The 23,633-nt window shown below is 40.0% G+C and overlaps 1 protein-coding gene across 5 annotated transcripts in view; it reads right to left on the reverse strand.

Moving 5' to 3' along the window:
• The window catches only part of LOC140780299 (ribulose bisphosphate carboxylase/oxygenase activase 1, chloroplastic-like), a 53,405-nt gene extending 32,944 nt beyond the window's left edge, over window positions 1–20,461 (reverse strand). The window contains exons 1-4 of one of the 5 annotated variants that reach the window (XM_073125736.1): window positions 20,439–20,461; window positions 16,527–16,582; window positions 12,334–12,396; window positions 11,983–12,096 (exon numbers count right to left, since the gene is read on the reverse strand). In XM_073125736.1, coding sequence (XP_072981837.1) covers window positions 11,983–12,096; window positions 12,334–12,396; window positions 16,527–16,582; window positions 20,439–20,446 — 241 coding nt within the window. In that variant the 5' untranslated portion in view covers window positions 20,447–20,461. Of the gene's footprint in view, window positions 1–11,982; window positions 12,097–12,333; window positions 12,397–12,497; window positions 12,518–13,274; window positions 13,443–13,519; window positions 13,995–16,526; window positions 16,583–20,438 lie in introns of those variants that run through there. The other 4 variants (XM_073125740.1, XM_073125741.1, XM_073125739.1 and 1 more) reach the window with 4 other exon arrangements.
• Between the last annotated feature and the right edge of the window lie 3,172 nt (window positions 20,462–23,633).

Genomic DNA, 23,633 nt, shown 5'->3' on the forward strand with positions numbered 1-23,633 from the left:
GCAAGAGAGAGAAGAAAGGAGAGAGGCTAGAGAGGATAAAAAGAGGGAGGGAGTCGAAAGACTCCTCTAATCTGTGGCAATTTTTCGAGAGGAAAGGAGAGAAGGAGAAAGAGAGTGGAAAAGATTACAATTAAAATAATTACTTTTTGTTTTCTGAATTATGTTTTGAATTTGATTTTTGTTTAGGTTTCGTTTATATTGAAAATTGAAATAGCTCAAAAGAAAAGTCACAAGACATTGACATTAGTTGACAACTTTGTATTGCCATTAGGCAAGACAAAAAAATGTGTCAAATGCAAGTAGAATGCAGAGGAAATAAGTGATGGTATCAACCATATGAAAGAACATTAGACTGGAAGATAAAAAAATGTAGCATCTTGTATTCAAGTTAGTTTGGAAGTTAGAAAGCACATGTTGCCCCATCTTGTAATAGTTTAGAGAGGAAAAAGAAAGGAAAAATCAATTTGGGGCAAGGTGCGACTGGCAAAATTGTGGCTAGCCTTGTGCCCAATTGTTCACCTACTTTCCATGGTGGCATGTCGGGGCGCCATGCGCCCCTAGCCGCCAGTTCGCACAACTAGGCTAGGCTAGTTGTTGTAGTGGGTCTCGTCGCCGATAGCCCGCTCCCACGCCTCTCTCTTTCTTTCTCTATCTCTCTCCATTAACTTGCTCAGTTCCTCTCTCGTTTCACTTCTAGCTGCTAATGAGCTTGACCGTCGGGAAGCGCCACCCCGAAGTCGTTAGCAAGATCTCTTTATTTTCTTCTCTCCTCTCTCTCAGGCTCAGGTTTGCTAGAATTAAGCCATCGACGAGAAGCCGGTCACTAGCTGGCAAGTAGCTGTCGAGCCCTTCCTTGCCAGCCTGAGTTCCATCCCTTTCTTCTCTTCCTTGTTCTTTCTCCTCTTCTCTTTCTCTATTCCTCTTTCTTCCTTCTATCTTGTCTTCTCTTCTCTCTCTCGACCTCGGGTTCGCTCACTAGTTGGCAAGCAGCTGTCGAGCCCCTCCACATTAGCTTGGCTTCCATCCCTCTCACTTGTCTTTCTCTTCTCTTGTTCTTTCTCTTCTATTGTTCTTCTCTTTCTCTGGTGCAAGAGTGCTGGGCTGATAGTAGTGTCTTTTCTTTTACTTATTTAGTTAATTATCTTTTATTAATGTAAATTAGATTAATTGGGTAGTTAATTACTTTAAGATTATACACACAAACATTATTAACTAAACATAATTAGTACAATTATTAATTAATTATAATTATTAAAATTTGTAAATAAATATATGGATTAAATATATTTTAATTTTATACCTCTGTACTTATGCCTAAAATCAGTGAACCTCCCTATACTTTAAAAACTCTCAAATCAGTTCTTGTACTTACGACTAAACTAAAACCATTAGTTTTTTTATCAAAATTAATAGAGCGCGTCCAAATAACCAAAATGACCCCATCGTATTTATTAGGCAAAATAGATGGATTTTTATCTGATTTTCTTAACCCCATATTTGTCTTGTTCCTAGATGTGATATAACTATTAAACTTCATAAGAAACTAGCTTTAATAAAACTTCATACATAGTTAGCATAATTTAGAAAGTAAATGAAGAAAGCATGTAACTATTTTTTAAAAGGAAAGAACTGTTTAATAAGAGGTGAAGGACATTTTTGTCCATAAAAGATTAAAAATGGAGGGAATTCAACCTGCCATTTAATTGTTAAAATTTTTTGGGCACGCTCCGTTAATTTGGATAGAAAAGCAACTGGTTTCACTTTAGTCATAAGTATAGAAACTGGTTTGAGACTTTTTGAAGTACAGTGGGTAGAGTAATTTTGAAGATTACTACAGGGAGGTAAAATATATTTAATCCTAAATATATCTATTGTTTATATACTGTTATTAGATTAATACATATAGTTTTATTAATTATAATCAAATTCATATATATTTCTATTTTTTTCTAAAAGAAAGGCAATTGCGTTATCTTGTAAAGAGCACAAAAATGCTTTGGGTATCCAGCAAGGTCAATTGACTAGGATCGGCCAGGATTGGCCAGTCCCGATTTGGACCGATCGATCCGGATCGGGATCGGCAGGTTTTTGACCTTTTGGTTAAACCAGGCCGAATCCATTATAATATTTTCGTCATTATCTTTTACCGTATATGTTAGATCGTCTTTATTTTTCTACGAGTAGATCATAGCGATAGAAGCATTACGATCTTCCAACCCTAGCCATTTTCCTTCATCTGCAGCCACCTTACCTACCGTCCACCACATAATGGCTTGGCCATTATGTGTTTGAAATGCTGTTTAGTGAATGTCTTCTGGCCTGACCCAGATCTGGTGGTATCCTGCGCATAGATCGAGTTTGCTAGAATCAGGTACCGGGCCTTAACGGTGATCACTTAAGATCCCGATGATACACCTTAAGGGAGTCTTATTGTACTAGCTATTTATTTCAAAAAAAAAAAAAGGTTTATGTATGTCGCGTTCGAACGCGGGAGGGGTCGCGTTCGAACGCCCTTGCGAATGCCTACAAGCGTTCACATCGATAGAGAATGCAAATTGTGCGTTCGAACATGCTCGGCCATGTTCGAACGCCCGCGTGTGAATGCTTGCATATGTTCGTATCGACAGAGAACAAAATTTGTACGTTCGAACGCGGTCGATCCTGTTCAAATGCGATCGGCGAGAATCCACTATTTTTAGGGTTAATAATTATCATTTTTGGCTTGTTTGTGGTAAAGGGTTTGTGGAGTTTAGGGGATAAGGATAAAGAGGGAGAAGTGGCCGAGATTCCAAAGAGGAGGGAGGACTTGACAGACGAGGGAGGTTAGAAGAACACCGACGTCGAGATGGCGCACGGCTAGGGCTTGAAGGAGGGGAAGGGAGATTAGGGTAGAGAGGATAGGAAGAAGATAGAAATCAATATTCATTCATCATAATCTTTTTGGTTGCCACCCGTCACCACCACCATCACCTCCACTCTTGCATATTTTCATCCCAGTTGCAGTCCGAATCTGTGAAGAACATAAATACCAAAAATGTAGATCAGTAAGTTACAGATCAACCAACACTAGTTTCATAATTTTCTGACTACGGTAAATTATCTGGCAAATATTTTCCCTCAGCTGCGCAGGCTGCTTTCCTGCAATCGATCCACATCTTGAAGAGGACATTTCGTTCTTATCACCCGACAATCGATGCTAAACAGCCATGATCTATCCTTGCACACAAGCAAGCCAGGCATGAATATGAACTACTGTGTTGAATAATGCCGCTCTCCAACATCTCAAGAACCATCTTCGTGATCTCCTCCTTCTAAGTGTACAGGTAGTGATAAGGCCGCACATTACTGGTCGCTTACACGATTTCAATGCAATGGTCATGTGCTCTCTCGGGTGGGAGACCTTGGGGCTCCTCAAATATTCAACAAAAGCCCTATAACAAGGCTAATAAGTCAATAGTGTACCTGACTTGGGCTTGGTCTCCGCCAAGGTGGGTGCGAGCTGCATCAAGTACCCACAAGCGCTTGGTCCTAGTAAGCTATAGGGCTGCACGTTGACTCGGCCGAATGCCATCCAATTTGACCCGTCATCCACTCCATTTGAATGTGACCCATAACTCCATGAAGTCAAAGATTACTGACCCCAAACTTTGGAGCCATTGAGTGCCAAGCACCAAATCAGCTCCTTGAAGTGCCAACGGATAAAGATCGAGCTTGAATTGGTTGCCTTGGATCGTTAGTATGATGCCGCGGCATATGCTCTCTGCCTTCAATGTGGTCCCGTCTCCAATTGCCACGTTGAAGCCTATGGTCGGTTCAACGGCTAGCCCAATTTGTTTGATGAGTCTCTCATCCAAGAAATTGTGGGTGCTGCCCGTATCGATAAGAATACGCACATGTTTCTTGATTGCACCATCCACACGTAGAGTCTTTGGTTTCGTAGACCCAGAGTTGGCATGGAAGGATATCTCTGTGTGTAGTTCCTCATCTTCATCTCCGCTAGTATTGAGGTCCTCACCTTTGGTATCATCTACATCAGCGATGGGTTCTTCCTTCAACCTGTCTATCAACATGACAGCTCCCATGGGTCGCGCGCATCAATGTCCGGGTGTAAACTTTTCGTCGCAGCAAAAGCATAGGCCCTTTGCTCGATGGTCCTCCACCTGTGATGGAGTCAAGGTTCTCCTAGGTGGACGGACACTCAACCCTCAACATCCGACGACAGTCAAAGAGGGGCCTCTGATGTGGCGGTTGAAGCTGAGGCTGCCGTAGCTCGCGTATGGCTCGTGGGATTCCCCATGGCTTGGCTGGATCGTGGTGTGCTCCAGCTACTCTGTCCCACCGTTGTAGTGGCTCTGATCTTCTCTTCTACCATTACGGCGAGAGTAAAGGATTCTTCCAACAAGTTAGGTCGTAAGCTCTTCACCTCGGCCTGGATATCAGTGCGAAGAATGCAAATGTACATACTCTTCAAAGCGGAGTCACTCCACCCATCAACTATCGCCACAATAGTAGAAGACTTCTCTGTGATCTTGGTATGCATGAACAAAAGACTTATGTTGACCTTGGTCAGCATAGCCTAGAAGTCATCGTATTCAGTTGGACCGAATTGATGACAAATCATATCCAACCAATGAAGGGTCGAGCTCGGTTGGCCTCTTGATATCAACGAAGGGCCGTTTCTTCAAGGTGAAAAGAAGACAACACCACCTTTTGGTCTTTAGGCGTGCTAGAGAAAATAAAAAATTGCTCCACTTAGTATATCTAGTCTAAAGGATCCCCGCCCCGGCAAAATCTCCCCTGTCTCGATCCCATTCATAGTGGCGACGAGGATAATCTACTATCGATGCTCTACCATCGAATGAAGCTCTCTATCAGATTCGAAGTCGTCCACGGGTGGGGACGCCCACTAGGCCCTAGGACATTCATCAGCCTGATTTGGGTTAGACCGAGGTCTCAGCTTGTCCTCTTGTTGGTCTAGCAGTTGCTCTGGAGGGTTGGAAAGGAGTGGCTCCCAAGGGGAAGGCCCCCTCTCTATCCAAGACAACCGCGGGTACTAGCGGGAGATTCAGCCCTTGTCCATCATAGTATGTCTTCTGTCAGGGACTCTTGCCATTGGTTGAGGAAGATCTGCATGAGCGTCTCTATGTTGCGCTGGGTTGCATCCATTAGCTCCATGATTTGTTGTTGGTTGCTGTGCATGAACTCCAAAATCCAATCTGATGAACCGGTGTTCGGATTTGTCTCTGTCGAGGCCGTTGGTTGAGGGAGATCTACATGAGCATCTCTATGTTGCGTTGGATTTTGCATCCATTCGCTCCATGATTCGTTGCTGGTTGCGTTGCATGAACTCCAAAATCCGATGCGATGAACCAGTGTTCGAATTTGTCTCCGTCGAGGTCGCGAGTGGCCGCGAGCCGCTTGGTGGCTGCTCGTTGGTTGCTATGGCCGCCACCTGTTGTTGTTGATATGTGGAATCCCTGGTGTTTGCCATGATTCACAGCCAAAAAACTGACCTGCTCTGATACCAATTGATGCGAACAGACTTGATCCAATTTGTATCGGCTTTTAGACAGATTAGAGAGCAGAACTTCCGATAGAAAATTCGATCTAATCTACTCGTTGGATCCTTTTGAAATTTAGATATGTTATTTCTTTGGAGGAGATCTTTCCAATGAATCCAAGAAGTAAAGTTTGGACGGTTAGATCTTCAGTTATCCATCAAACAATGGCAAAAGGTCAGAGAAGGACTATCTTACGAGGATTGGCTATCGATACAAGACAAACTATGGTGGATAGTAGGGGTGGAGTTAGTAACCAAGAAATAGAGGAAGAGGAAGAGGAAATTGGCCCTTAGGGACAAGAGTGGCACGGCTAGATGAAGGCGGTTTCCGCAGCCAAGCCTAGGAGAGACGATTCAAGTGAGAGAGAAGATAGGACAGGAGGTAAGGAGCTCAAGCTCAATGTTCTATTTTCTTCACTGCCCAAACTGAGTGCTCACCACACCTATATATAGGTGGCTACCCAAACTATCTTGACCCTTCGGCTACCCCGTGACTGGAATACAAAGCATCAAATAAAGAAAAGACTCTTCGACTAACCCAAAGAGTCTTATGGCTATCCCAAAAAGAGAATCTTAGTTATTCCAAAGCAAAGAGACCCTTGGCTATCCGAAAGCAAAGAGACCCTTGGCTATCTCAAAGCAACTAAAATTTTAAAAAGCTAAAAGCAATAATTAAAGTGCAAAGCGAATCAGGTCCATCAAAGCTAGTTGGATAGTCTGTCCGCGTTAGAGCCAACTTTCTCCCTCCTCTCTTCCCCTCGGGATCCACACCAACCAAGTTTTATCCCACGGCTGAGGCTCCATTGCTTCTCCCTCCTCCGTCTTGGCGATCAGTTCCACCTGGAAGCCCCCTTTTCCCCCCCTCAACTTGCTCAAGGTACTATCCCATCTGCCAATAGCTATTTTCCACTTCCATAACACTAACCCTAACCATATTACTATTTTTCATCATCCACGTTTATCCTGCTACCCCCTGCCCTTTGGTTATTATTTCCACCATATACCCATCCGATCGACGAGATTCTAGTTGTGTTAAATTCCTGACTACCAAAAGAGCAACATATCCGAATCTTGGATCATTTCAACAGTTAGACCACCTCACATTGCCTTCAAAAATCCTATGTTTAGTTCTATCCCGAGCTGCATTGTAACACCCCAATTGAAAAAAAAAAAAAAAATGATGCACATGCCGAGCACGTGCATCATAGAGCCTGCCCCTCTAGTCCTTCTTCTCCTTTCTTCTTCTTCCTCTTCCCTTGCCGTGCACGCCACCACACCATTTCTCCACCTCACTACCTCTCTCCCTCTCCTCTCTCTCTCGGGTTGCCGACGCCGGAGCCGACGAAGCCCTGGACCGAGAGCCATCGAGCTTGCCGACCAACCCCCCACTTCGGTAAGCCCTCCTACCCCCCGCCATTAATTTCAGTAGTTTAACCTCCCCCTCCCTCGCTGTCGTCGAGCCCTCCTCCCCTTTTTCCTTTCTCTTCCCTTTCACTTACCCGTTGGTCTCGTGGTCGTGCCGCCGGCCTTGTGCGCGCGCTAGCCTCGTGGCTACACCAAGGCCAGCCGCCGGCCTCGGGGTTGCGTCGTCGGCTCGCAACCGTGTGGGCCTCCTCCCTTCCCCCCCTTGGTCTCCTTCCCTCAGAAGGAGATGGTGTGGGAGGGTGGGGGTTTGTTAACCCCCATCCATCCCCCTTATATGCTGTGCTGGACTGCAGCCCACTAAGCTGATTTTGGTGGGCTATAGACCGCAGCCCACCAATCTAACTCTTGGTGAGCTGCAGACCGCAGCCCACCAATCCAACCCTTGGTGGGCTGCGGTTGGACTGCAGCCCATAGCCAGCCTTGGTGGGCTGTGGTTGGACCCCCCAGCCCACCTAATACAACTTTGTGGGCTGCAGTTGGACTGCAACCCACTAAGGCTGTCAAAACCACAAAAAAAAAAAAAAAAAAAAAAAAAAAGAGAGGTGGGTGCACGTGCAGCCCCTCCCCTCTCCCTCTCCAACACGCAGCTGATTTGGGGGGATTTCATCTAATCCGAATTGGATTAGATTTAATCCTCTCCTAATCTATATTTAGCCCTAATCCTCTCTCTCGGAACCGGAAGCCCTCTTTTCTCTCTCTCTCTCTCTCTCTCTCTCTTTCTTTCTTCCTCCTTCACCGACGGAGTCGTCACCGTGGAATCGGCCACGGCGGAGCATCGCCGCCCGGCGAGACCACCACACGACTCCCTCGTAAGCCCTCTTCCACCCCTCTAATTTAATTAAAGATTAAATAGGTAAATCCGAAATACCTAATTTGCGGAATTCGGCCTCGTCGGCAAATCTGGCCGGCCGGCGGCTTCGAGTCGCAACCGCATCGTCACCGGAGGCTTCGTGCTTCAAGCCAGTTGTCGGAGATGTCTTCTACGAGGCCCTCGTGGCTCTGATCGGCGTTGGATTTCGCATCGGCCATCGGTGCTGAGTCTTCCTCCACCTCGTGAGGACGACAGAGGAAGGGTGAGAGGGAGAGGAGAGGTTGAGGGTGGTCATGAAGGGGTCGCCGGCGAGAGGTCGCCGGCGGTCACCCTCTCCCTCAGCCATCTTCTCGCGTCGGTCGCGGGGGAGAAAAGGGTTGGCTGGGCTCGGGTTTCACCCGAGCCAACCACCTTTTCCTTTTAAGTCGGGTTCGGTTCGGGTTTGGATTTCGGATCCACAAACCCGAACCGAACCACTTAAATTGGTGGGCTGCGGGTTAGCCCGAGCCCAATTCAATTAATTCGGCCGGGCCTCGGCCCAATCCGATTTAGTTGATTTCTTTTGGATTGGGTCGGGCCAGCAGCCCAGCCCAATTGATTTGGGCTTATTTTAGCCCAAATTAATTATTCTTAGGTTAAATTGTATAAACATTTTTAATAATTGTTTTGATTAAAAAAAATGATATTGTTATTTGTTATTTAAGGTGGTGATTTTTAGTACGTGGGCTAGAGATTTGAGATTTTGGTTGTCTTGCCTAGACTCAGGTGAGTGGGTTCACTCACGTGTTTATTTTATTGTATTTTGTATTTTTGCCAGACCATGTAAATCTTCTACGTGCAAATTATTTATTTCACCCTCATGTGTAAAAATTTAATTGCTTTATTTTCGTGTGCATTTAATTAATATATTCAAGTGCATCACCATACCATACTTCGTGCTAATATTGAGAATTTTGAAAAGAAAATGAGACTAGTATTGTTATGACTTAGAGAACAAAGTCCGGTTTTCCGTGGTGACTCAAGTCTATTTGAAAGTCCAGGGAAAGTCCTAAATTAGATCACTGCGGTGACTTTCTTAGGTGACTCACGGCGGGGTTAGGGAACAAATCCTAGGAAAATGAGAAAATTTCCTAGGTGACTCTAACTTCTCTCAACGGTTAGAGGAAAAGACAGAGTGTGTTGATCACGGGGTGATACCCTCGATGACCCTAACCGGATCGGCTACGAAGAAAAGTCCCGAGCGTCATCTCGAGGTGACTTCTAGTTGATGTGGATCCACGGGGTTTAAACCCGTTGAGACATATGACATTTTAAATATCAAAAGATGTTGATATGTGGAAAACATGCAAGGTTACAAATTGTGACATTTCTCTATTGTTATCTTGTTATTATTTAGAGAGCATGCATATTGCATATTATGATATTGTTACTTTTTGTTTAATTTACTCAGCATTAATATGCAGTAAAAATTTATTTGGTTCGAGTGGATTCCACTCACTGAGCTATAGTTGTTGGCTCACGAGTTCTATTGTTTTTTTTTTGTATTTGTTTATTTATTTCAGGTAATAGTCAGCGGGGCGCCTGAGCGTGATGTACCCGGATTCCACCTCCACCACTTAGGATCCACCCATTTACCTTTCCGCTCTTTTAGATTTTGTGCTTTAGATATAGAAGTTTTATTTTAGTTTATTTTAGTTTAGAGACTTAAAAACATTAACATTGTTTTTTTTTTATTGCATTTTAGTAATAAAGTATTTTTTTTTAAAATAAGCAATTTCTCATTTTAATTATTTATCTTATTATCGTATACGTAGAGAGTATTGTTAAGGCTTCGTGCATCTCAAGCATATTGAGATGCATGGCCGGTCATGATTCCTAATTTGGGTCGTGACAAAGGCCCCCTTGCCTATTGGGTTAGGTTTGAGCCTAACCCAATACCTCCAGCCTAGCTCATTTAGGGCTATTTGGACCTTATAATCCTGTTTATCTATTTCCAATTGATTAATTAGCCTAACCCTCCCGTAATGACAATTTATTATCATGTGAATTTTAGGATAACATAGGACTTACCCTAGGAGACCCTTGACTCATGTATATGCCTAAATATAAATTCTCTAATAAGATAATTAATTCTATTAGTTCGCTAATCTTACGTATGGCTTTACTTGCGTGAATTAATAGGATTGAAACCGCATGAGGAGGATTTTGGGATTCCGAAGGAGCCGGCTAGCTGACGAGATTTAGTGTACTGTGGAGACCCCTAGGCGAGTAGAGTTGATACAAGTCTAGAATAATATAGTTACAGTTATTATACCTTCCATGATATTGTAAGAATGTTAGTATTAGTACATGCATTTAGTGTACTATGATTTATCTTGACATGTGCAGTTATTGATAGATTACTCATCATGATATTATGAGAATGCTAGCATATGTATTAGTAATGATGCTCTACATGTATCTTGTATGATATACTTTTGCATAAATATCTGTTGTGAATATAGAATATAATGATCATAATGACTATGACATGCCTTATACACTCAGACACTGCACCACTTTCACCTATCATTAGTATGATGCTCTACATATTATGAGAATGCTAGCATATGTATTAGTAATGATGCTCTACATGTATCTTGTATGATATAATTTTGCATAAATATCTGTTGTGAATATAGAATGTAATGATCATAATGACTATGACATGCCTTATACACTCACAGACACTGCACCACTTTCACCTATCATTAGTAGTCAAGTTCTGACTAGGCAGTGCCCCTACTCACTCAGCCCGGGGTTAAGAGTAGAGTGTATCTTATATGACTATACTATTAGCGGCCTACACCTGAGGTTGGGAGCCTGTATGGCGTTCAGATAATTATATAGCATAATCAGAACTATATTATAATGATAGAAGAACATGATTGTGAGGCAAGGATATATCTCTAGCGGTACCCGACGACGTAGGGTTAGGGCGTCCGTTGATGAGCCGAGGGCTCCCGATTCTCCCGCTGAGGGCGGTGATGATTTAAAGAGAGTGAGATATGGACTTACGACCGGCGTCCTTAGTCTGATGGCCACAGACAATCGGTCACATGTAGTGCCACTATACACGTGTAGGTGGCATTACCGCTAGATGTGTATATATCCCCTCCTCGATGTATGAAATGATGGATGGTTATGTGATGGATGATTTTCTTGAGAGTATTTACCCTGTGTGGTAAATAGCTCGGTGAGCTATGATAAATATGATTAATGCCTTAGTAGGCATGAGATGACTAAACTACTTTTTTATTGCTATGCCTAACATGTAAACACTATGATTGAGATTTGTTTGAATAAGAGATTGTATCAAGCCGTCTACATCTGTGTGGACTTATCCTGATACGTTTATGAACTAACATGTTCCAGGATAGTGACTGGTAATTTTTATCGATTGCATTGATTTAGTAACTCATGGTAAATCATTTCAATAAGCATATTGTTATTGCTAGCAAATATAGGCATACATTGGATATGCACATGTGATTTTATTATTTTAGATTATATGGATCCTACTCGCTGGGCTGGGAGCTCACCACCTCTTGGTGGCATTATTTCAGAGCTAGGGAATGCAGGTGCGGGTAACGAGGAGTAGCTGCCTTTCTATTTCAGTATGTCTATTAGTTGTATTGAGCCCCTGCGAGGGCGTTATAATTGACGATGTATTTTGGACTTTAGTATTATATTTTGGATGTGTATCTAGAAGGCTTGTTGTGGCCTGTGGAACTTGTATCCGGACTCTTATGGTTGAGTTTGTTTATGGTGAATTTATGCTGTTGTGTGCCTTGTGAAATCCTAGTACTGACAGGTCATGTAATACACTGTGTGGGGGGATTTACCCACGCAGTTTACATGTGTATTTGGAGGTTTGGGTGTTTCATGCATCATAGAACATAATAATTTTTTTTTGAGAGTGATTGTAACATTTATGCACTCAATATTCTTTCAAGGCCATGTTGAGCAACCTCTACGAATCTATTACAATCTAAGTCATTTAAAAGAGCATTTGGCAAAACAAAAAATTGAACAACATACTAAATTAGTGATAACCTGGTGGAAAATATATTAATGAAATAAGTCACCAATCAAATGATTTTCCCGTCAAAGTGCATTCAAAAAGATATGGAAAGTGCGTATTAACCTGCTCTCTCAGACTCAAGCTCCCCAGCAGACATAATGATTGGCTCAACTCCCATTGCTCGAAATATCAGTTCAGTTTGAAATGTTTTTCCTTGGCCTTTCCCACCCCAAATACCTACATAATAGAAGTATAAATTTTAGAGTTACCTTTATAAAGTCATTTTTGCAGCATTACAGCAATCTGAAATTTTCTGTAACTAAAGTGTAACTTGAATATCACTTGAAAAAGCAGGAAATGTCTTCCTATATAAGTATCTAGAATCATGTTTAAAATCAAGACATTAAACAAATAAGACTTCTTCAAATGCAAAGGAGACTCAAAAAAACATCTCCTTTTCTATCACAATATTACCTAATATCAGAGGGACTTTGATGTTAAGAAGATGTGCAATGTAGTTCTTCACAATGTGGCATGCTGCAAAAAAGATAATATTTAATTAAAAATATGATGGTGGAATATTAAACCTGACTAATCAACAAACTTAACTAAAAGCAGGGTTTGCAAGTATATATTACTCATCCTGGATTAAGTACAGAGCTCTGAACTAATTTAGACAACATTACTATAGTTCTATCTGTCGGAAGCTGCACCCACTGTTAACTCCCAAAGATGCTTTCCCACAAACCACTAATTCAGTTATCACCTAAATAACGCCAACACTCTCATGCCATATGCCAAGTTGTAGTTCTTGTAGAAACTTATAGGAATTTAAAAGGTTCAGTGACTGGAAAGATTAATATAATGTCCTTAAAAAGGGATTGATTATCAGCAGCAATTTTTATTCTCCATTGTTTGTCAGCAATCCTAACTTAGCAGTTTCGGAGATAAATGTATAAGTAGTTGTTGCTATTAGCACCATAGTAGTAGCACTAACAAAGAACAGTTGACCTAGCAGACCTGATCGAGATTGCAGAAAATTCTACGCATATTTCCAGTAATGGAAGAAGATCTAAGAGTATGGAAGAAGATCTAACTTGTTTAGGAATTAGAATCCATATTCAATTGATTTGGACTTTCAAAGTTAATTTTACTTTGATTTGAGACTAACATAGTTTTAGATGTGCTTATTCTAGTTTAAATTGGTTGTTTTGGTAACTAAGTTGTTTTGTATCAGTTTGAGCCCATAATTACTCTCTTATGGTTAGATTGCACAGGTTTAAATTTCATGGGAAGCAATCATAAATCAAAGGTGTCGTGGGGTAAGGAACCAAAAAAATGCCTTCGAATAATATCAAAGCTGCTCCTGAGGTTTCAAATTTTGACAGGAGTGAAACACATGAGAAGTAATGCACCTTATTTTCTGCCCTTCACACAAGACAACCATGGTGTAATGCCCTCTAGGAGGAATCTGGATGCCTCTTCTTTCTTTCCCTTCTCTTATTTCATTCTCTTCCTTTCCTTTTTTCTGTTTTACTTCTAGAACAATCTGGGAGTGTCAGGTATGTCCTGTCTTTAGAATACTACAAATCAAAAGGAAGAAGTTGCTAGAAGTTGAAATCAGTGCCAATTCAGATTTTGCAAATCTCAATCAGAGTACCTGATAACCTCTTTAACCATGCCAAAATTGGTTGTAACCATTGGCTGATACGATCTTCTCTTTGGGGCTAAGGCTCTGATACCAGCTTGATACGATCACACCTCTGGCTATGGAGCTCTGATACCAGCTTGATACGATCTCTCCTTTAGGGCTAAAGATCGATCTTTTCTAATTCTCAGATCTGGACTAGATCTTGCACGGAACTTTGAAATAAGATCCCGAAATATTCTGCCGTCGGATCGACGTGAAATTTTGATATGTTTTAGGCCCGAAAAAGAGCTTTCCAACAAATCAAGTTTCAGGCGAATCGGAGTTGGGGATCTCGAGATAGCGTTCGTTTAGTGGACGAACGTCAGGATGCTCCGTTTTGGATCCGTGGATGGAGGCACGAGATCCTAGGTAATGGTGGATGGTGGAGGACTGGCGTTAATGTGGTGGCACCGGTGAAAAGTGATAGTGGAAGGGTTGTGGTTGATGGAAGGATTAGGACAAGTGTGGGATAGATTGGACGAAGGGGGAGAAGAGGGCCACCCCTAAGAGACTAGGGTGATTAGCCGGATGAGGGAGGTTAGAAGCGGCGTCACCGGGGATTGAGAGAACGGGAGCGAAGAAGACGAAGGAGGCAAGGCAAAACTCAATCTCAATAATCAATAATAATTTTGGTTGCCCTACACATCCTTTTATAGGCTAACCAACAACTCACATTAACCCTAAAACACAATTTTCGCCGACCGCGTTCGAACTCACTCCACCCGCGTTCGAATGCGACTTACAGAAAACTTATTTTAATGGAAAGTAAACACTAAAACATGAAATAAAAATACTCCTAAAGTGAATCCATGCTCGAGACGACGTCGGTGAAGTCCGAATCGTATCATTGGCAAACACTGATCTACTGTGTTGACGCATAAAAAATAATCTTATTTTTGATATGATTCGGACTTCACCGATGTCGTCTCGAGCATGGATTCACTTTAGGAGTGTTTTTGTTTCTTGTCTTAATGTTTAATTTTCAAGAAAATAAGTTTTCTGTAAGTCGCGTTCGAACGCGGGTGGGGTGAGTTTGAACGCAGTTGTGAACGGGTTGTGAGAGTGTGCATTGTGTGTTCGAACGCACTATGAACGCCTGCATCGCGTTCGCAAATCCAGAGAAGTGGGAAACAGGCGCGTTCGATCGCGCGTTCGAATGCCAGCATCGCGTTCGCAAATCCAGAGAAGAGCGAACTCGGTGCGTTTGAACGCTATCGGGCATGTTCAAACGCCGTCGACGAAATTGTATTGTTTAGGGTTAATTTTGAGTTGTTGGTTAGCCTCTAAAAGGATGTGAATGGCAAACAGGGATTATTATTGATTATTGAAGAATTGAGTTTTGCCTTGCCACATTCGTCTTCTTCGCTCCCGTTCTTTCAATCCCCGGCGACGCCGCTTCTAACCTCCCTCGACCGGCTAATCACCCTAGACCCTTAGGGGCGGCCCTCTCCTCCCCTTTCTTCCAATCTATCCAATACTTGCCCTAACCCTTCCATCAACCATAACTTTTCCATCATCACTTTTCACCGTGCCCCTCCACAAACGCCGGGTCCACCTCCAACCACCATAATCCTAGGATCTCGTGCCTCCATCCACGGATCCTGATCAAACCCCCTGACGTTCGTCTACTAATCGGACGATATCTCGAGATCCCCATATCCGATCCACCTGAAACTTAATTTGTTGGAAAGCTCTTTTCCGGGGCTACAACATATCCAAATTTCACTTTGATCTGACGACGGCATCTTTCGAGATCTATTTACAAAGTTCCATGCCAGAATTAGTCCAGATCTGAGAATTGGAAGAGATCGAACCTTAGCCTAAGAGAAGATCGTATCAATTTTCTTTTGGATATTACATGCATTTCTTGTAGCTGAGATAGTGTCAACTACTAATACTGTTTTTCCTTTGACATTGTGATGTTTGAGCCTGATTTTCAGATCAGAAGGGCGTGCAATCGCACCAGCTACCTTTTCTTGTTATTCCTTTGCATCTGAAGTGAAATTTGCTTCAGTTTAGCTGCAATATTTTGAAATTACTATCTATTAGTCTGAGTTTGCGTCATACTATTTAGTTAGTGATGCATTCATTTATGTGCATTTCTTGTAGCGAGACAAAGTGTGAAACTACTAATACTGTTCTTTCTTTGACATTGTGATGTTTGAATCTGATTTTCAGATCAGAAGGGGGGTGCACTCACACCAGCTACCTTTTCTTGTTATTCCCTTGCATCTGAAGTGAAATTTGCTTTAGTTTAGTTGCAATATTTTGGAATTACTATTTATTAATCTCAGTTTGCATCATACTATTTAGTATTTATATTCAGGTGTATATCATTGTTTACTTTATTGCTTCATATTAGTTATGCATTCACTTAGTTGTCCTATATCAATACTCGGATTTGTTCAAGTCTAAGCAAGTTATTTTTAATTCATATGGATCCATTCAAACACAAAATCAGGTCTGCCCAATTTGTATTCACAACAACAGTGTTAAAGAAATATGATATGGTGTCAATTCCAAGAAAATGACGAACCACATATATCACCAAATTAAAAGGAATAAGTCATCACCAGGATTGCTTTCCTTTATTATACTCTGGGAATTTAGATGAACTTAATGATCGACTACTTGAAATTCCTATTGGCACCATAGATTTCACCAAACGAAAATTAGATAAGACAGGAGCAATTACCAAATTTTCCTCCAGGCAAAGATTAATCATGATGAAGACAAACTGAACCAGTTTTGACAGTTGGACCTAGTTAAACCTCAAAGGACTACAAAAGCAAAAGTAATGAACTAAAAATATAAATCTCAATATTGAAAAGTACAAGTGGTGCTGGAAGAAATTTCTGTAAAGCAAATAATATATCAGTTCACCTTAAAGTTCCTAAATACTGAGGAAAAAAAATGGAAAAGAGAAGAATATGTCAGAGAGTAGAAGGTTGTCCCTTTCAGTTTTGTAGTACCTCACCAAATTTCAAGACTTGCAAACTCCTATGCAAGAGTAAGGTGCTTACCAATTTTATCCTGTAGAAATGGCAAGCGTACTACATCAAATCCATTGATCAACATAGTGAACTTTACAATATCATTAAATAGGTTGGTGTAAAAAACATATATTGCACAAAAATGGGACAGAAAAGACATAAATTGAAGAAAGTAAAATTAAGAACAGATTTCCTCATGGATGAAAAGACCGGCATGGCCTGGTATTAGACAAGGCACAAGAAGTTGTGCCAGAAGCCTAGAAGCCGACGGTCGACAAGGTATACCTTGCCGACAAGGGTTTTCTAGTGGCACTTGAGAATCTTGAGTGTAGTAACTATTTCACCAATTTATCTCAAAATGCCATATGTCACACTTAAAAGAACTTGTAAAAGATGAACTGCTAAAAGTTAAATCTACAAGATCTACCCTAATAGATTTATCACAGTTCTCTAAGGTTTGTTGATGGATAGATTTATCGCACTTCTCGATTGTTGTTAGACTCATACAACCCCACAACAACCCTAGGATAATTCATCTAGGCACACAAACAGGTGAATGATCCATATGAAGCTCCAACTCACAATGACTAAGTGTGTAATCACAAAATACTATTTTTCCAAAGATTCAATGCATTGTATATGGCATGTATTATATGAATATGTATTATATTCATATAAACTAATAAATGTCTCATATGCTAATTTTGTTTTTATTATGTAATTGTGTCAGTATTTATGCCTAATTTAGTCAATGTAAGCTCAAGTGAGCATAAAACAACATAAAAATTAATTGGGCACTTGTTAACAGTACCAAGGTCTTTTTCCACTAGAAATCTAGATCATAAAAGGAGTTGCTGATAAAATCTCCCCTCGAAAAGGTTTGATCCGTCTCGCAACCTATTCTGAACAGAAATTTGCACGAAACTTTTGAGAGATTTTCCGATGGATCTAACTGTTGGATCGACGTGAAACTGTGATATGGTGTAGCCCTCAAAAACAGCTTTCCAACAAATCTGGTTTCATGCAAATTACTTGCTAGATTGAAATATATATTCGGAATAGTAAACGAAGGTCAGAGGGTGATTCAACCCGATTAATCGAGACCGTATCTACTTGGATTGGCCAACACCTTGTTGCCCTTGATGATGACTGTTTTTGGTGCAAATTTGACTTGCTCTTTAATGGAGGTTAGTGAATATAGGTTGAAGGAGAAGTAGAGAAAGAGAAAAGAGAGGCTAGAAGCTAGAAAAAACTGAACCAGCAATGGTGGCAAGGTTGGCAAGGAAGGAGGTGGAGGAGATGAGGTCGGTGGTCAAGAGATAGAGGTAGAGGCGACAAAGCAATCCAATAATGAGATAATGATGAAATTCGGGTTTCCTCCACATATTTATAGAGGCCAACCCTAGACCAACCTAGATAACGACTCGATCAACCAGTATGACTTGACTAACACGAGTCAAACTCCGGTTCACAATACATCTTATGATTTAACTAAAACAATTAATCGACTTGGCTAGAATCAATTAACAAATTAACAAGTTTAGTCCATATTTAACGGGTTCTTGAGTTCATGGCTCAACTAACGAGGCAACTGCTAAAAAGAATGTAAATAAATAATTAGATAAATAAGCTCAACCCTATAAGCCCAATGTGCCGTGAATGGATTCAATCCGACCGAGTCGTATCACTCCACCACGCTTCTATTCATCTTGACCTTAAGTTGTCAAATCTGGATAGCAATCCATAAAGTCAAATTCGAGCATCCAAGTCACCGTGTCCACGGTGCGCCTACACCACTCCACCAAAATCTCAGTCACCAACCTATCCTGGACTCGAGTGCGTTGCCTGGCTAGGATCCTAGCTGGAATAGGGGTATTTAGTTCAGATGGCTCGACTGGATTATTTGGTGGAGTCGTATCACTCCACCACGCTTCTATTCATCTTGGCCTTAAGTTGTCAAATCTGGATAGTAGTCCATAAAGTCAAATTCGAGTATCTAAGTCACCACGCCCATGGTGCGCCTACACCACTCCACCAAAACCTCAGTCACCAACCTGTCCTGGACTCGAGTGTGTTGCCTGGCTAGGATCCTAGCTGGAATAGGGGTATTTGGTTCAGATGGCTCGATTGGATTATTCTCTATCTGCTCCGGTGGAACGGGTCCAATAGGCTCGGCGGGAGGAACTCGAGTTTAAGGCGATGGATGACCTGGTGGATTCGTGCCTCCTAGGGTAGGTCAATATGCCACAGGCCCAGCCTCCTGCATCAAAACAATCACAATGCCGACTCTCAATGCATAGCACTCGATGGTGAACGGTTTGATGAAATCAGCATCATAGCTTTCTTCATGGCTTCAAATGCAGCTCTTGCCGTGTCCATCCATGTGAATGCACCCTTTCGCACCATGGCTGTGAAAGGTGCCACAATCTTGCCATAGTTCGCCACGAATCGACGGTAGTAGTCGGTTAAGCTGAGAAAACTGCCTAGCTCCTTTGTTGCCTTGGGTAGCAACAACTCTACCATACTTTAGATCTTCTTAGGGTCGGCTTCTACACCATCTTTAGATATAATATGGCCTAAGTAGTCGACCCTTTTATGCCCTAGAGTCCTTGGCCTTCAAGTGGTATTGCCGCAACAAGCCAAGAACCATTCAAAGATGGTCCAAGTGCTTCTCCCATGTGCAATTGTAAACCAAGAAATCATCAAAGAATATCAGCACATATTGCCTCAAACAAGGCCTAAAAACATCATTCGTTATGCACTGAAAAGTGGCCGAAGCATTCGTAAGACCAAAAGGGAATAAGGAGAAACTCATAGTGCTCGTTGTTAGTTCGAAATGCTATCGTGTGCACATCGGACAATTCCACTCTTATTTGATGGTACCCTGTCCTTAAGTCAAGCATTGAAAAGTAGCATGCATCTGCCAATTCATCCAACAACTTTTCAATCACCGGTATGGGGTATTGTCCTTTGACTATATGACCCCGCCCGACGAGCACGTCTCCGCCAATGCGCACGATAGGACGGGCAAGGTTCATCACGTAGACATACACCTATGTGCACATAATCTATCTCAAGATAAATCATGCTATCATCCAAATAAATATGTTAACATATCAATATCTAAATCCACAAAAAATTATTCTAGATTACTAGATAATCTAGTAAGACCCACATAGGTCACAACTAACCATCAAGATACATCAAATACAACTAATACCATACCGTCCAACCTGTTCAATATTTACTATTATATAAAAAAAACTCAGTCAAATACAATAAAGTACAAGAATATACATTGGTACATCTCAATTTTTAAATAAGCTAACTTCTATACTATCTTACATCTAGCTCACCTCATATTTACTCTAAATATGTCTCTTTATGATATCTCAAATCATATCAAGTGCCTCATATTTGAGAAGGTTAGAAAAGACAAAAGAGAGTCATGAGTTAAAAGCTCAGTGGATAGATCTTACCCCGAATCAATGATGTCAAACATAGAATAAATCATATACCAGATAATATAAATCAAAAAGGAGCATCATGTCATGAATAAGTATAAACATGTATCCTCAATAATATATAACTGTATAGTATATAATTCTTGATAATGTATAAATAAATCTCTAATCATGCCATCATCATAATTCTCTCAAATATGACACAAATGATATATGCCGACAGTAATCATGCAATATTATCAAATGTAACCATAGATAATGCATGATGATCACTCAATAATTAAGTACATTAGATAATAATATAATCATATGCATTTCTTAATATCTCAGTCATTAATGTCAACTTTGAATAACATCATCATACTTAACCACTGTGCACAGTCAATATCCGGTATTCGATCTCATTATCATGCCTAAAGGCTCAAAGCATACCCTGTCATCCACTAAGGATATCTCAGTCACAATCATACCCTGCCATTTGTAAAGAGTATATCAATATCCATCCAAACCGGATAACTTTTCTAGCTGATAGAAACAATGTGAGCATAACTCGCCACATATGTCTAGGATATCTGTAAATAGTATATTAATATCCATCCAAACCGGATAACTTTTCTAGTTGATAGAAACAATGTGAGCATAACTCACCACATATGTCCTAGCAAACAGCATATATCTAAATATCTGCTATGTATACAAACTAATGACCTCGAACATAAAGCCACAGGATCGCAAATATATCGAGTAGTAAATCATCCACCAAGTATGTCCTAAGCCTCGCGCCCACTCATGTATCCTCATGCTGTTTATCAACTATCCTACCAATTAAATTTTATGCTTTCCTTTTGATAAATCATATGTATTTATCTAGTACTATAACAGATTATGCAACTTAGGAATTTAGATAGTGAGGAAGTTAAAAAGAATATGATGCAATACAATTTCCAATTATATATTTAACACATGCATAATCATGCTAGAGATCATCTCGACATAAAGACATAATAATATAATCATCTCCAATCATCTCTACATATCATCAGCATATTTATATCCATAAAGACATAATAATTGAGTGAATGATAAAATATGCTCAATTGTAATCATCTCTATATTAGATCATATAATTATACTGGAGGCTAAAACAGAATACGTATACATATGTAATATATCCTAATATGAAAAAAAACTCTCTATGAAATAAGATTACTCACAATCTGATTAGAAGATACAAAATACATATCTCTCACATCAGTCAACCGAGTGTCAACTCATCGATATCATTGTCTACGAGATCTCAAAAAAGGGGTTCGAAATCTAAAAATGTTTAGGTAATATAAAGTTAGTCGTTTATCCAATTATAATCCATTCGAGTAAAATATGATAGTTTATTAAATTTAAAATTATTTACATTCACATGATAATTGTGATAATATTAATGTGCTATTGGCCATATATATGATTTATAAAAATATAATTATAAATATAATCTTATTAATAACTATTTTGTGATTCTTACTCTTGTTTAATTAATCATTAGTTATATGTAAAATAGTCATTATTCTATTAAAAAATATGTAAGCTTAGTATTTCAATAAGATGCTAAAAATAATTATATAAAATATAAATATAAATATAAGATCATTATCATTAAAACTATATGTATTAATCTAATAAACAATAGCTAAACCATAGATACATTTATATTTATAATTATATTTAATAAATTATTATACTAAAAATAGTTAATAATTATACTAGTGAGTGTAAATTATCAAAATAATTAATATCTAAATAAACTAGTTTACCTTAACTTTAGAAAATATATAACATAATTGACAGAAAATTATAAAAAAAAAGAAGAAACCTTTTGCTACAGTGTTGGGCTCGGTCAGCGCTGTCTGCTGCAGTGTTGGGCCAAGCCCAATAGTATAGCAGTAGGGGAAAAAGAACCAAGGAAGAAGAAAAGGAGGGAAAGAAGAAGAAAAGAAGAAGAAAAGAAGAAGAAGAAGAAAGGGAGGAGCCGAGAAGGGAGGGCTCGGCCGTTGCTGGCTAGCCAATGACAGGCCTCTTGTCAACGACTCAGTTCAGCAAACCCGAGAGAAAAAGAGGAAGAGAGAGGAGAGAGAGAAGATAGGAGAGAGAGGAGAGAGAAGAAAGAGGAAAGAAGAGGAGGCTTACCTTGTGGCGGCGACGATGATGACAATGATAGCAGCAGGGCAGCATTGGCAAGAAGAAGAGAGTTTAAGAGAGATATATAGAGAGTGACGGAGAGAGGATAGGGTGTTAGTATTGTGGCAGCGACAAACCCACCATGATCAACTGGCTTGGCCTGATTGGCTGGGTCGGCGGCTAAGGGGGCGTGGCACCCTTAGTGCATGCCAACACGAGCTTGGCACGAGGCCAGTTGTGGCGGGCCACATCGTGCCATACAATTAGTGTTTTTTTTTCTTTTTCTTCTCTTTTTTTAATTTTATTTATATATATTATTATCTTATTTCATTATAATTATTATTAGTAATACTACTACTACTATTTTATTATTATTTTTTTAATTTTTAGGTTTGAGTTTATTACATTAACGGTGATAATGTTGAGCGCTCAGTAATCCACGCAAAATCGCCACAAACTAACCTTCTTTTGCATGAGCAAGACCGATGAAGAATATGTGTTTTGACTTGGTCTTATGACTTTGTTGGACAAAAAATATTTGGCTAAAAGATAAAGAAATGCAACAATTTGCACTCACATGTCCTTGGAAGTTAGAAAACAGATATTAGCTCATCTAATTGGTAAAAAGAAGGATTTAATCTACACAATAGAGAGAAAGTCAATGATTCATGAAGAATTGATGTATAATCCTATATACATTAATGATGACTCATCTAATTAGCAAAAAGAAGAATAAACAATCTACACAATAGAGAGAGAGTCAATGGTTCATGAAGAATTGATTTATAATCCTATATACATTAATAATGATAGTAGTGAGCAGAGTTGAGAGAATGATGAATGAGGAGGGCAATAAAAGAGAGAAAGAAAAGATGAGAAAAAACAGTGGTGGTAACTTTCAGATATCTAGATTAGTTCATATACAGAGAAAAATAGAATATAAGGGCAGTAGTTCTACCTTTAAGACTCCTGGTGACCTATGGATACATATCTACAAGACAGCTCTCAAAAGAATTAAAATGCAAAAAAACACATCGTAGGGATATCTCTAAATTTTTCTTCTACAACCATATTCTTTTCAATATAGTTGATAGTCTTTATTATCACACTATGGTGGATGCTATACAATTAGTAGGGCATGATGTTCCGTCTCCTAATTTAAATGATATTGCTACTAAATATCTTGACTTAAAGGTATATGAATTTGGTTGTACACCGATGTGTGATAGGTGGAGTACACAAAATAAAAGAAATATAATTAATTTCTAAGTGTACTCGAATATGAGAACAATATTTCTGAAGTCTGTGGATGCTACTGCTTATTTAAAAAATGCAGATTATATTTGTCAGTTGATAGATGAGGTGGTATAAAAAATAGGTGAAAAAAGAGTAGTCTATGTAGTTATTTATAATTGGGCCAATTATAAAGCTGTTGGAACTTTACTTATGATAAAA

This window comes from Typha latifolia, chromosome 1, assembly GCF_019914945.1.
Source record: "Typha latifolia isolate L0001 chromosome 1, TyphaL0001v2, whole genome shotgun sequence".
NCBI lineage: Eukaryota > Viridiplantae > Streptophyta > Magnoliopsida > Poales > Typhaceae > Typha > Typha latifolia.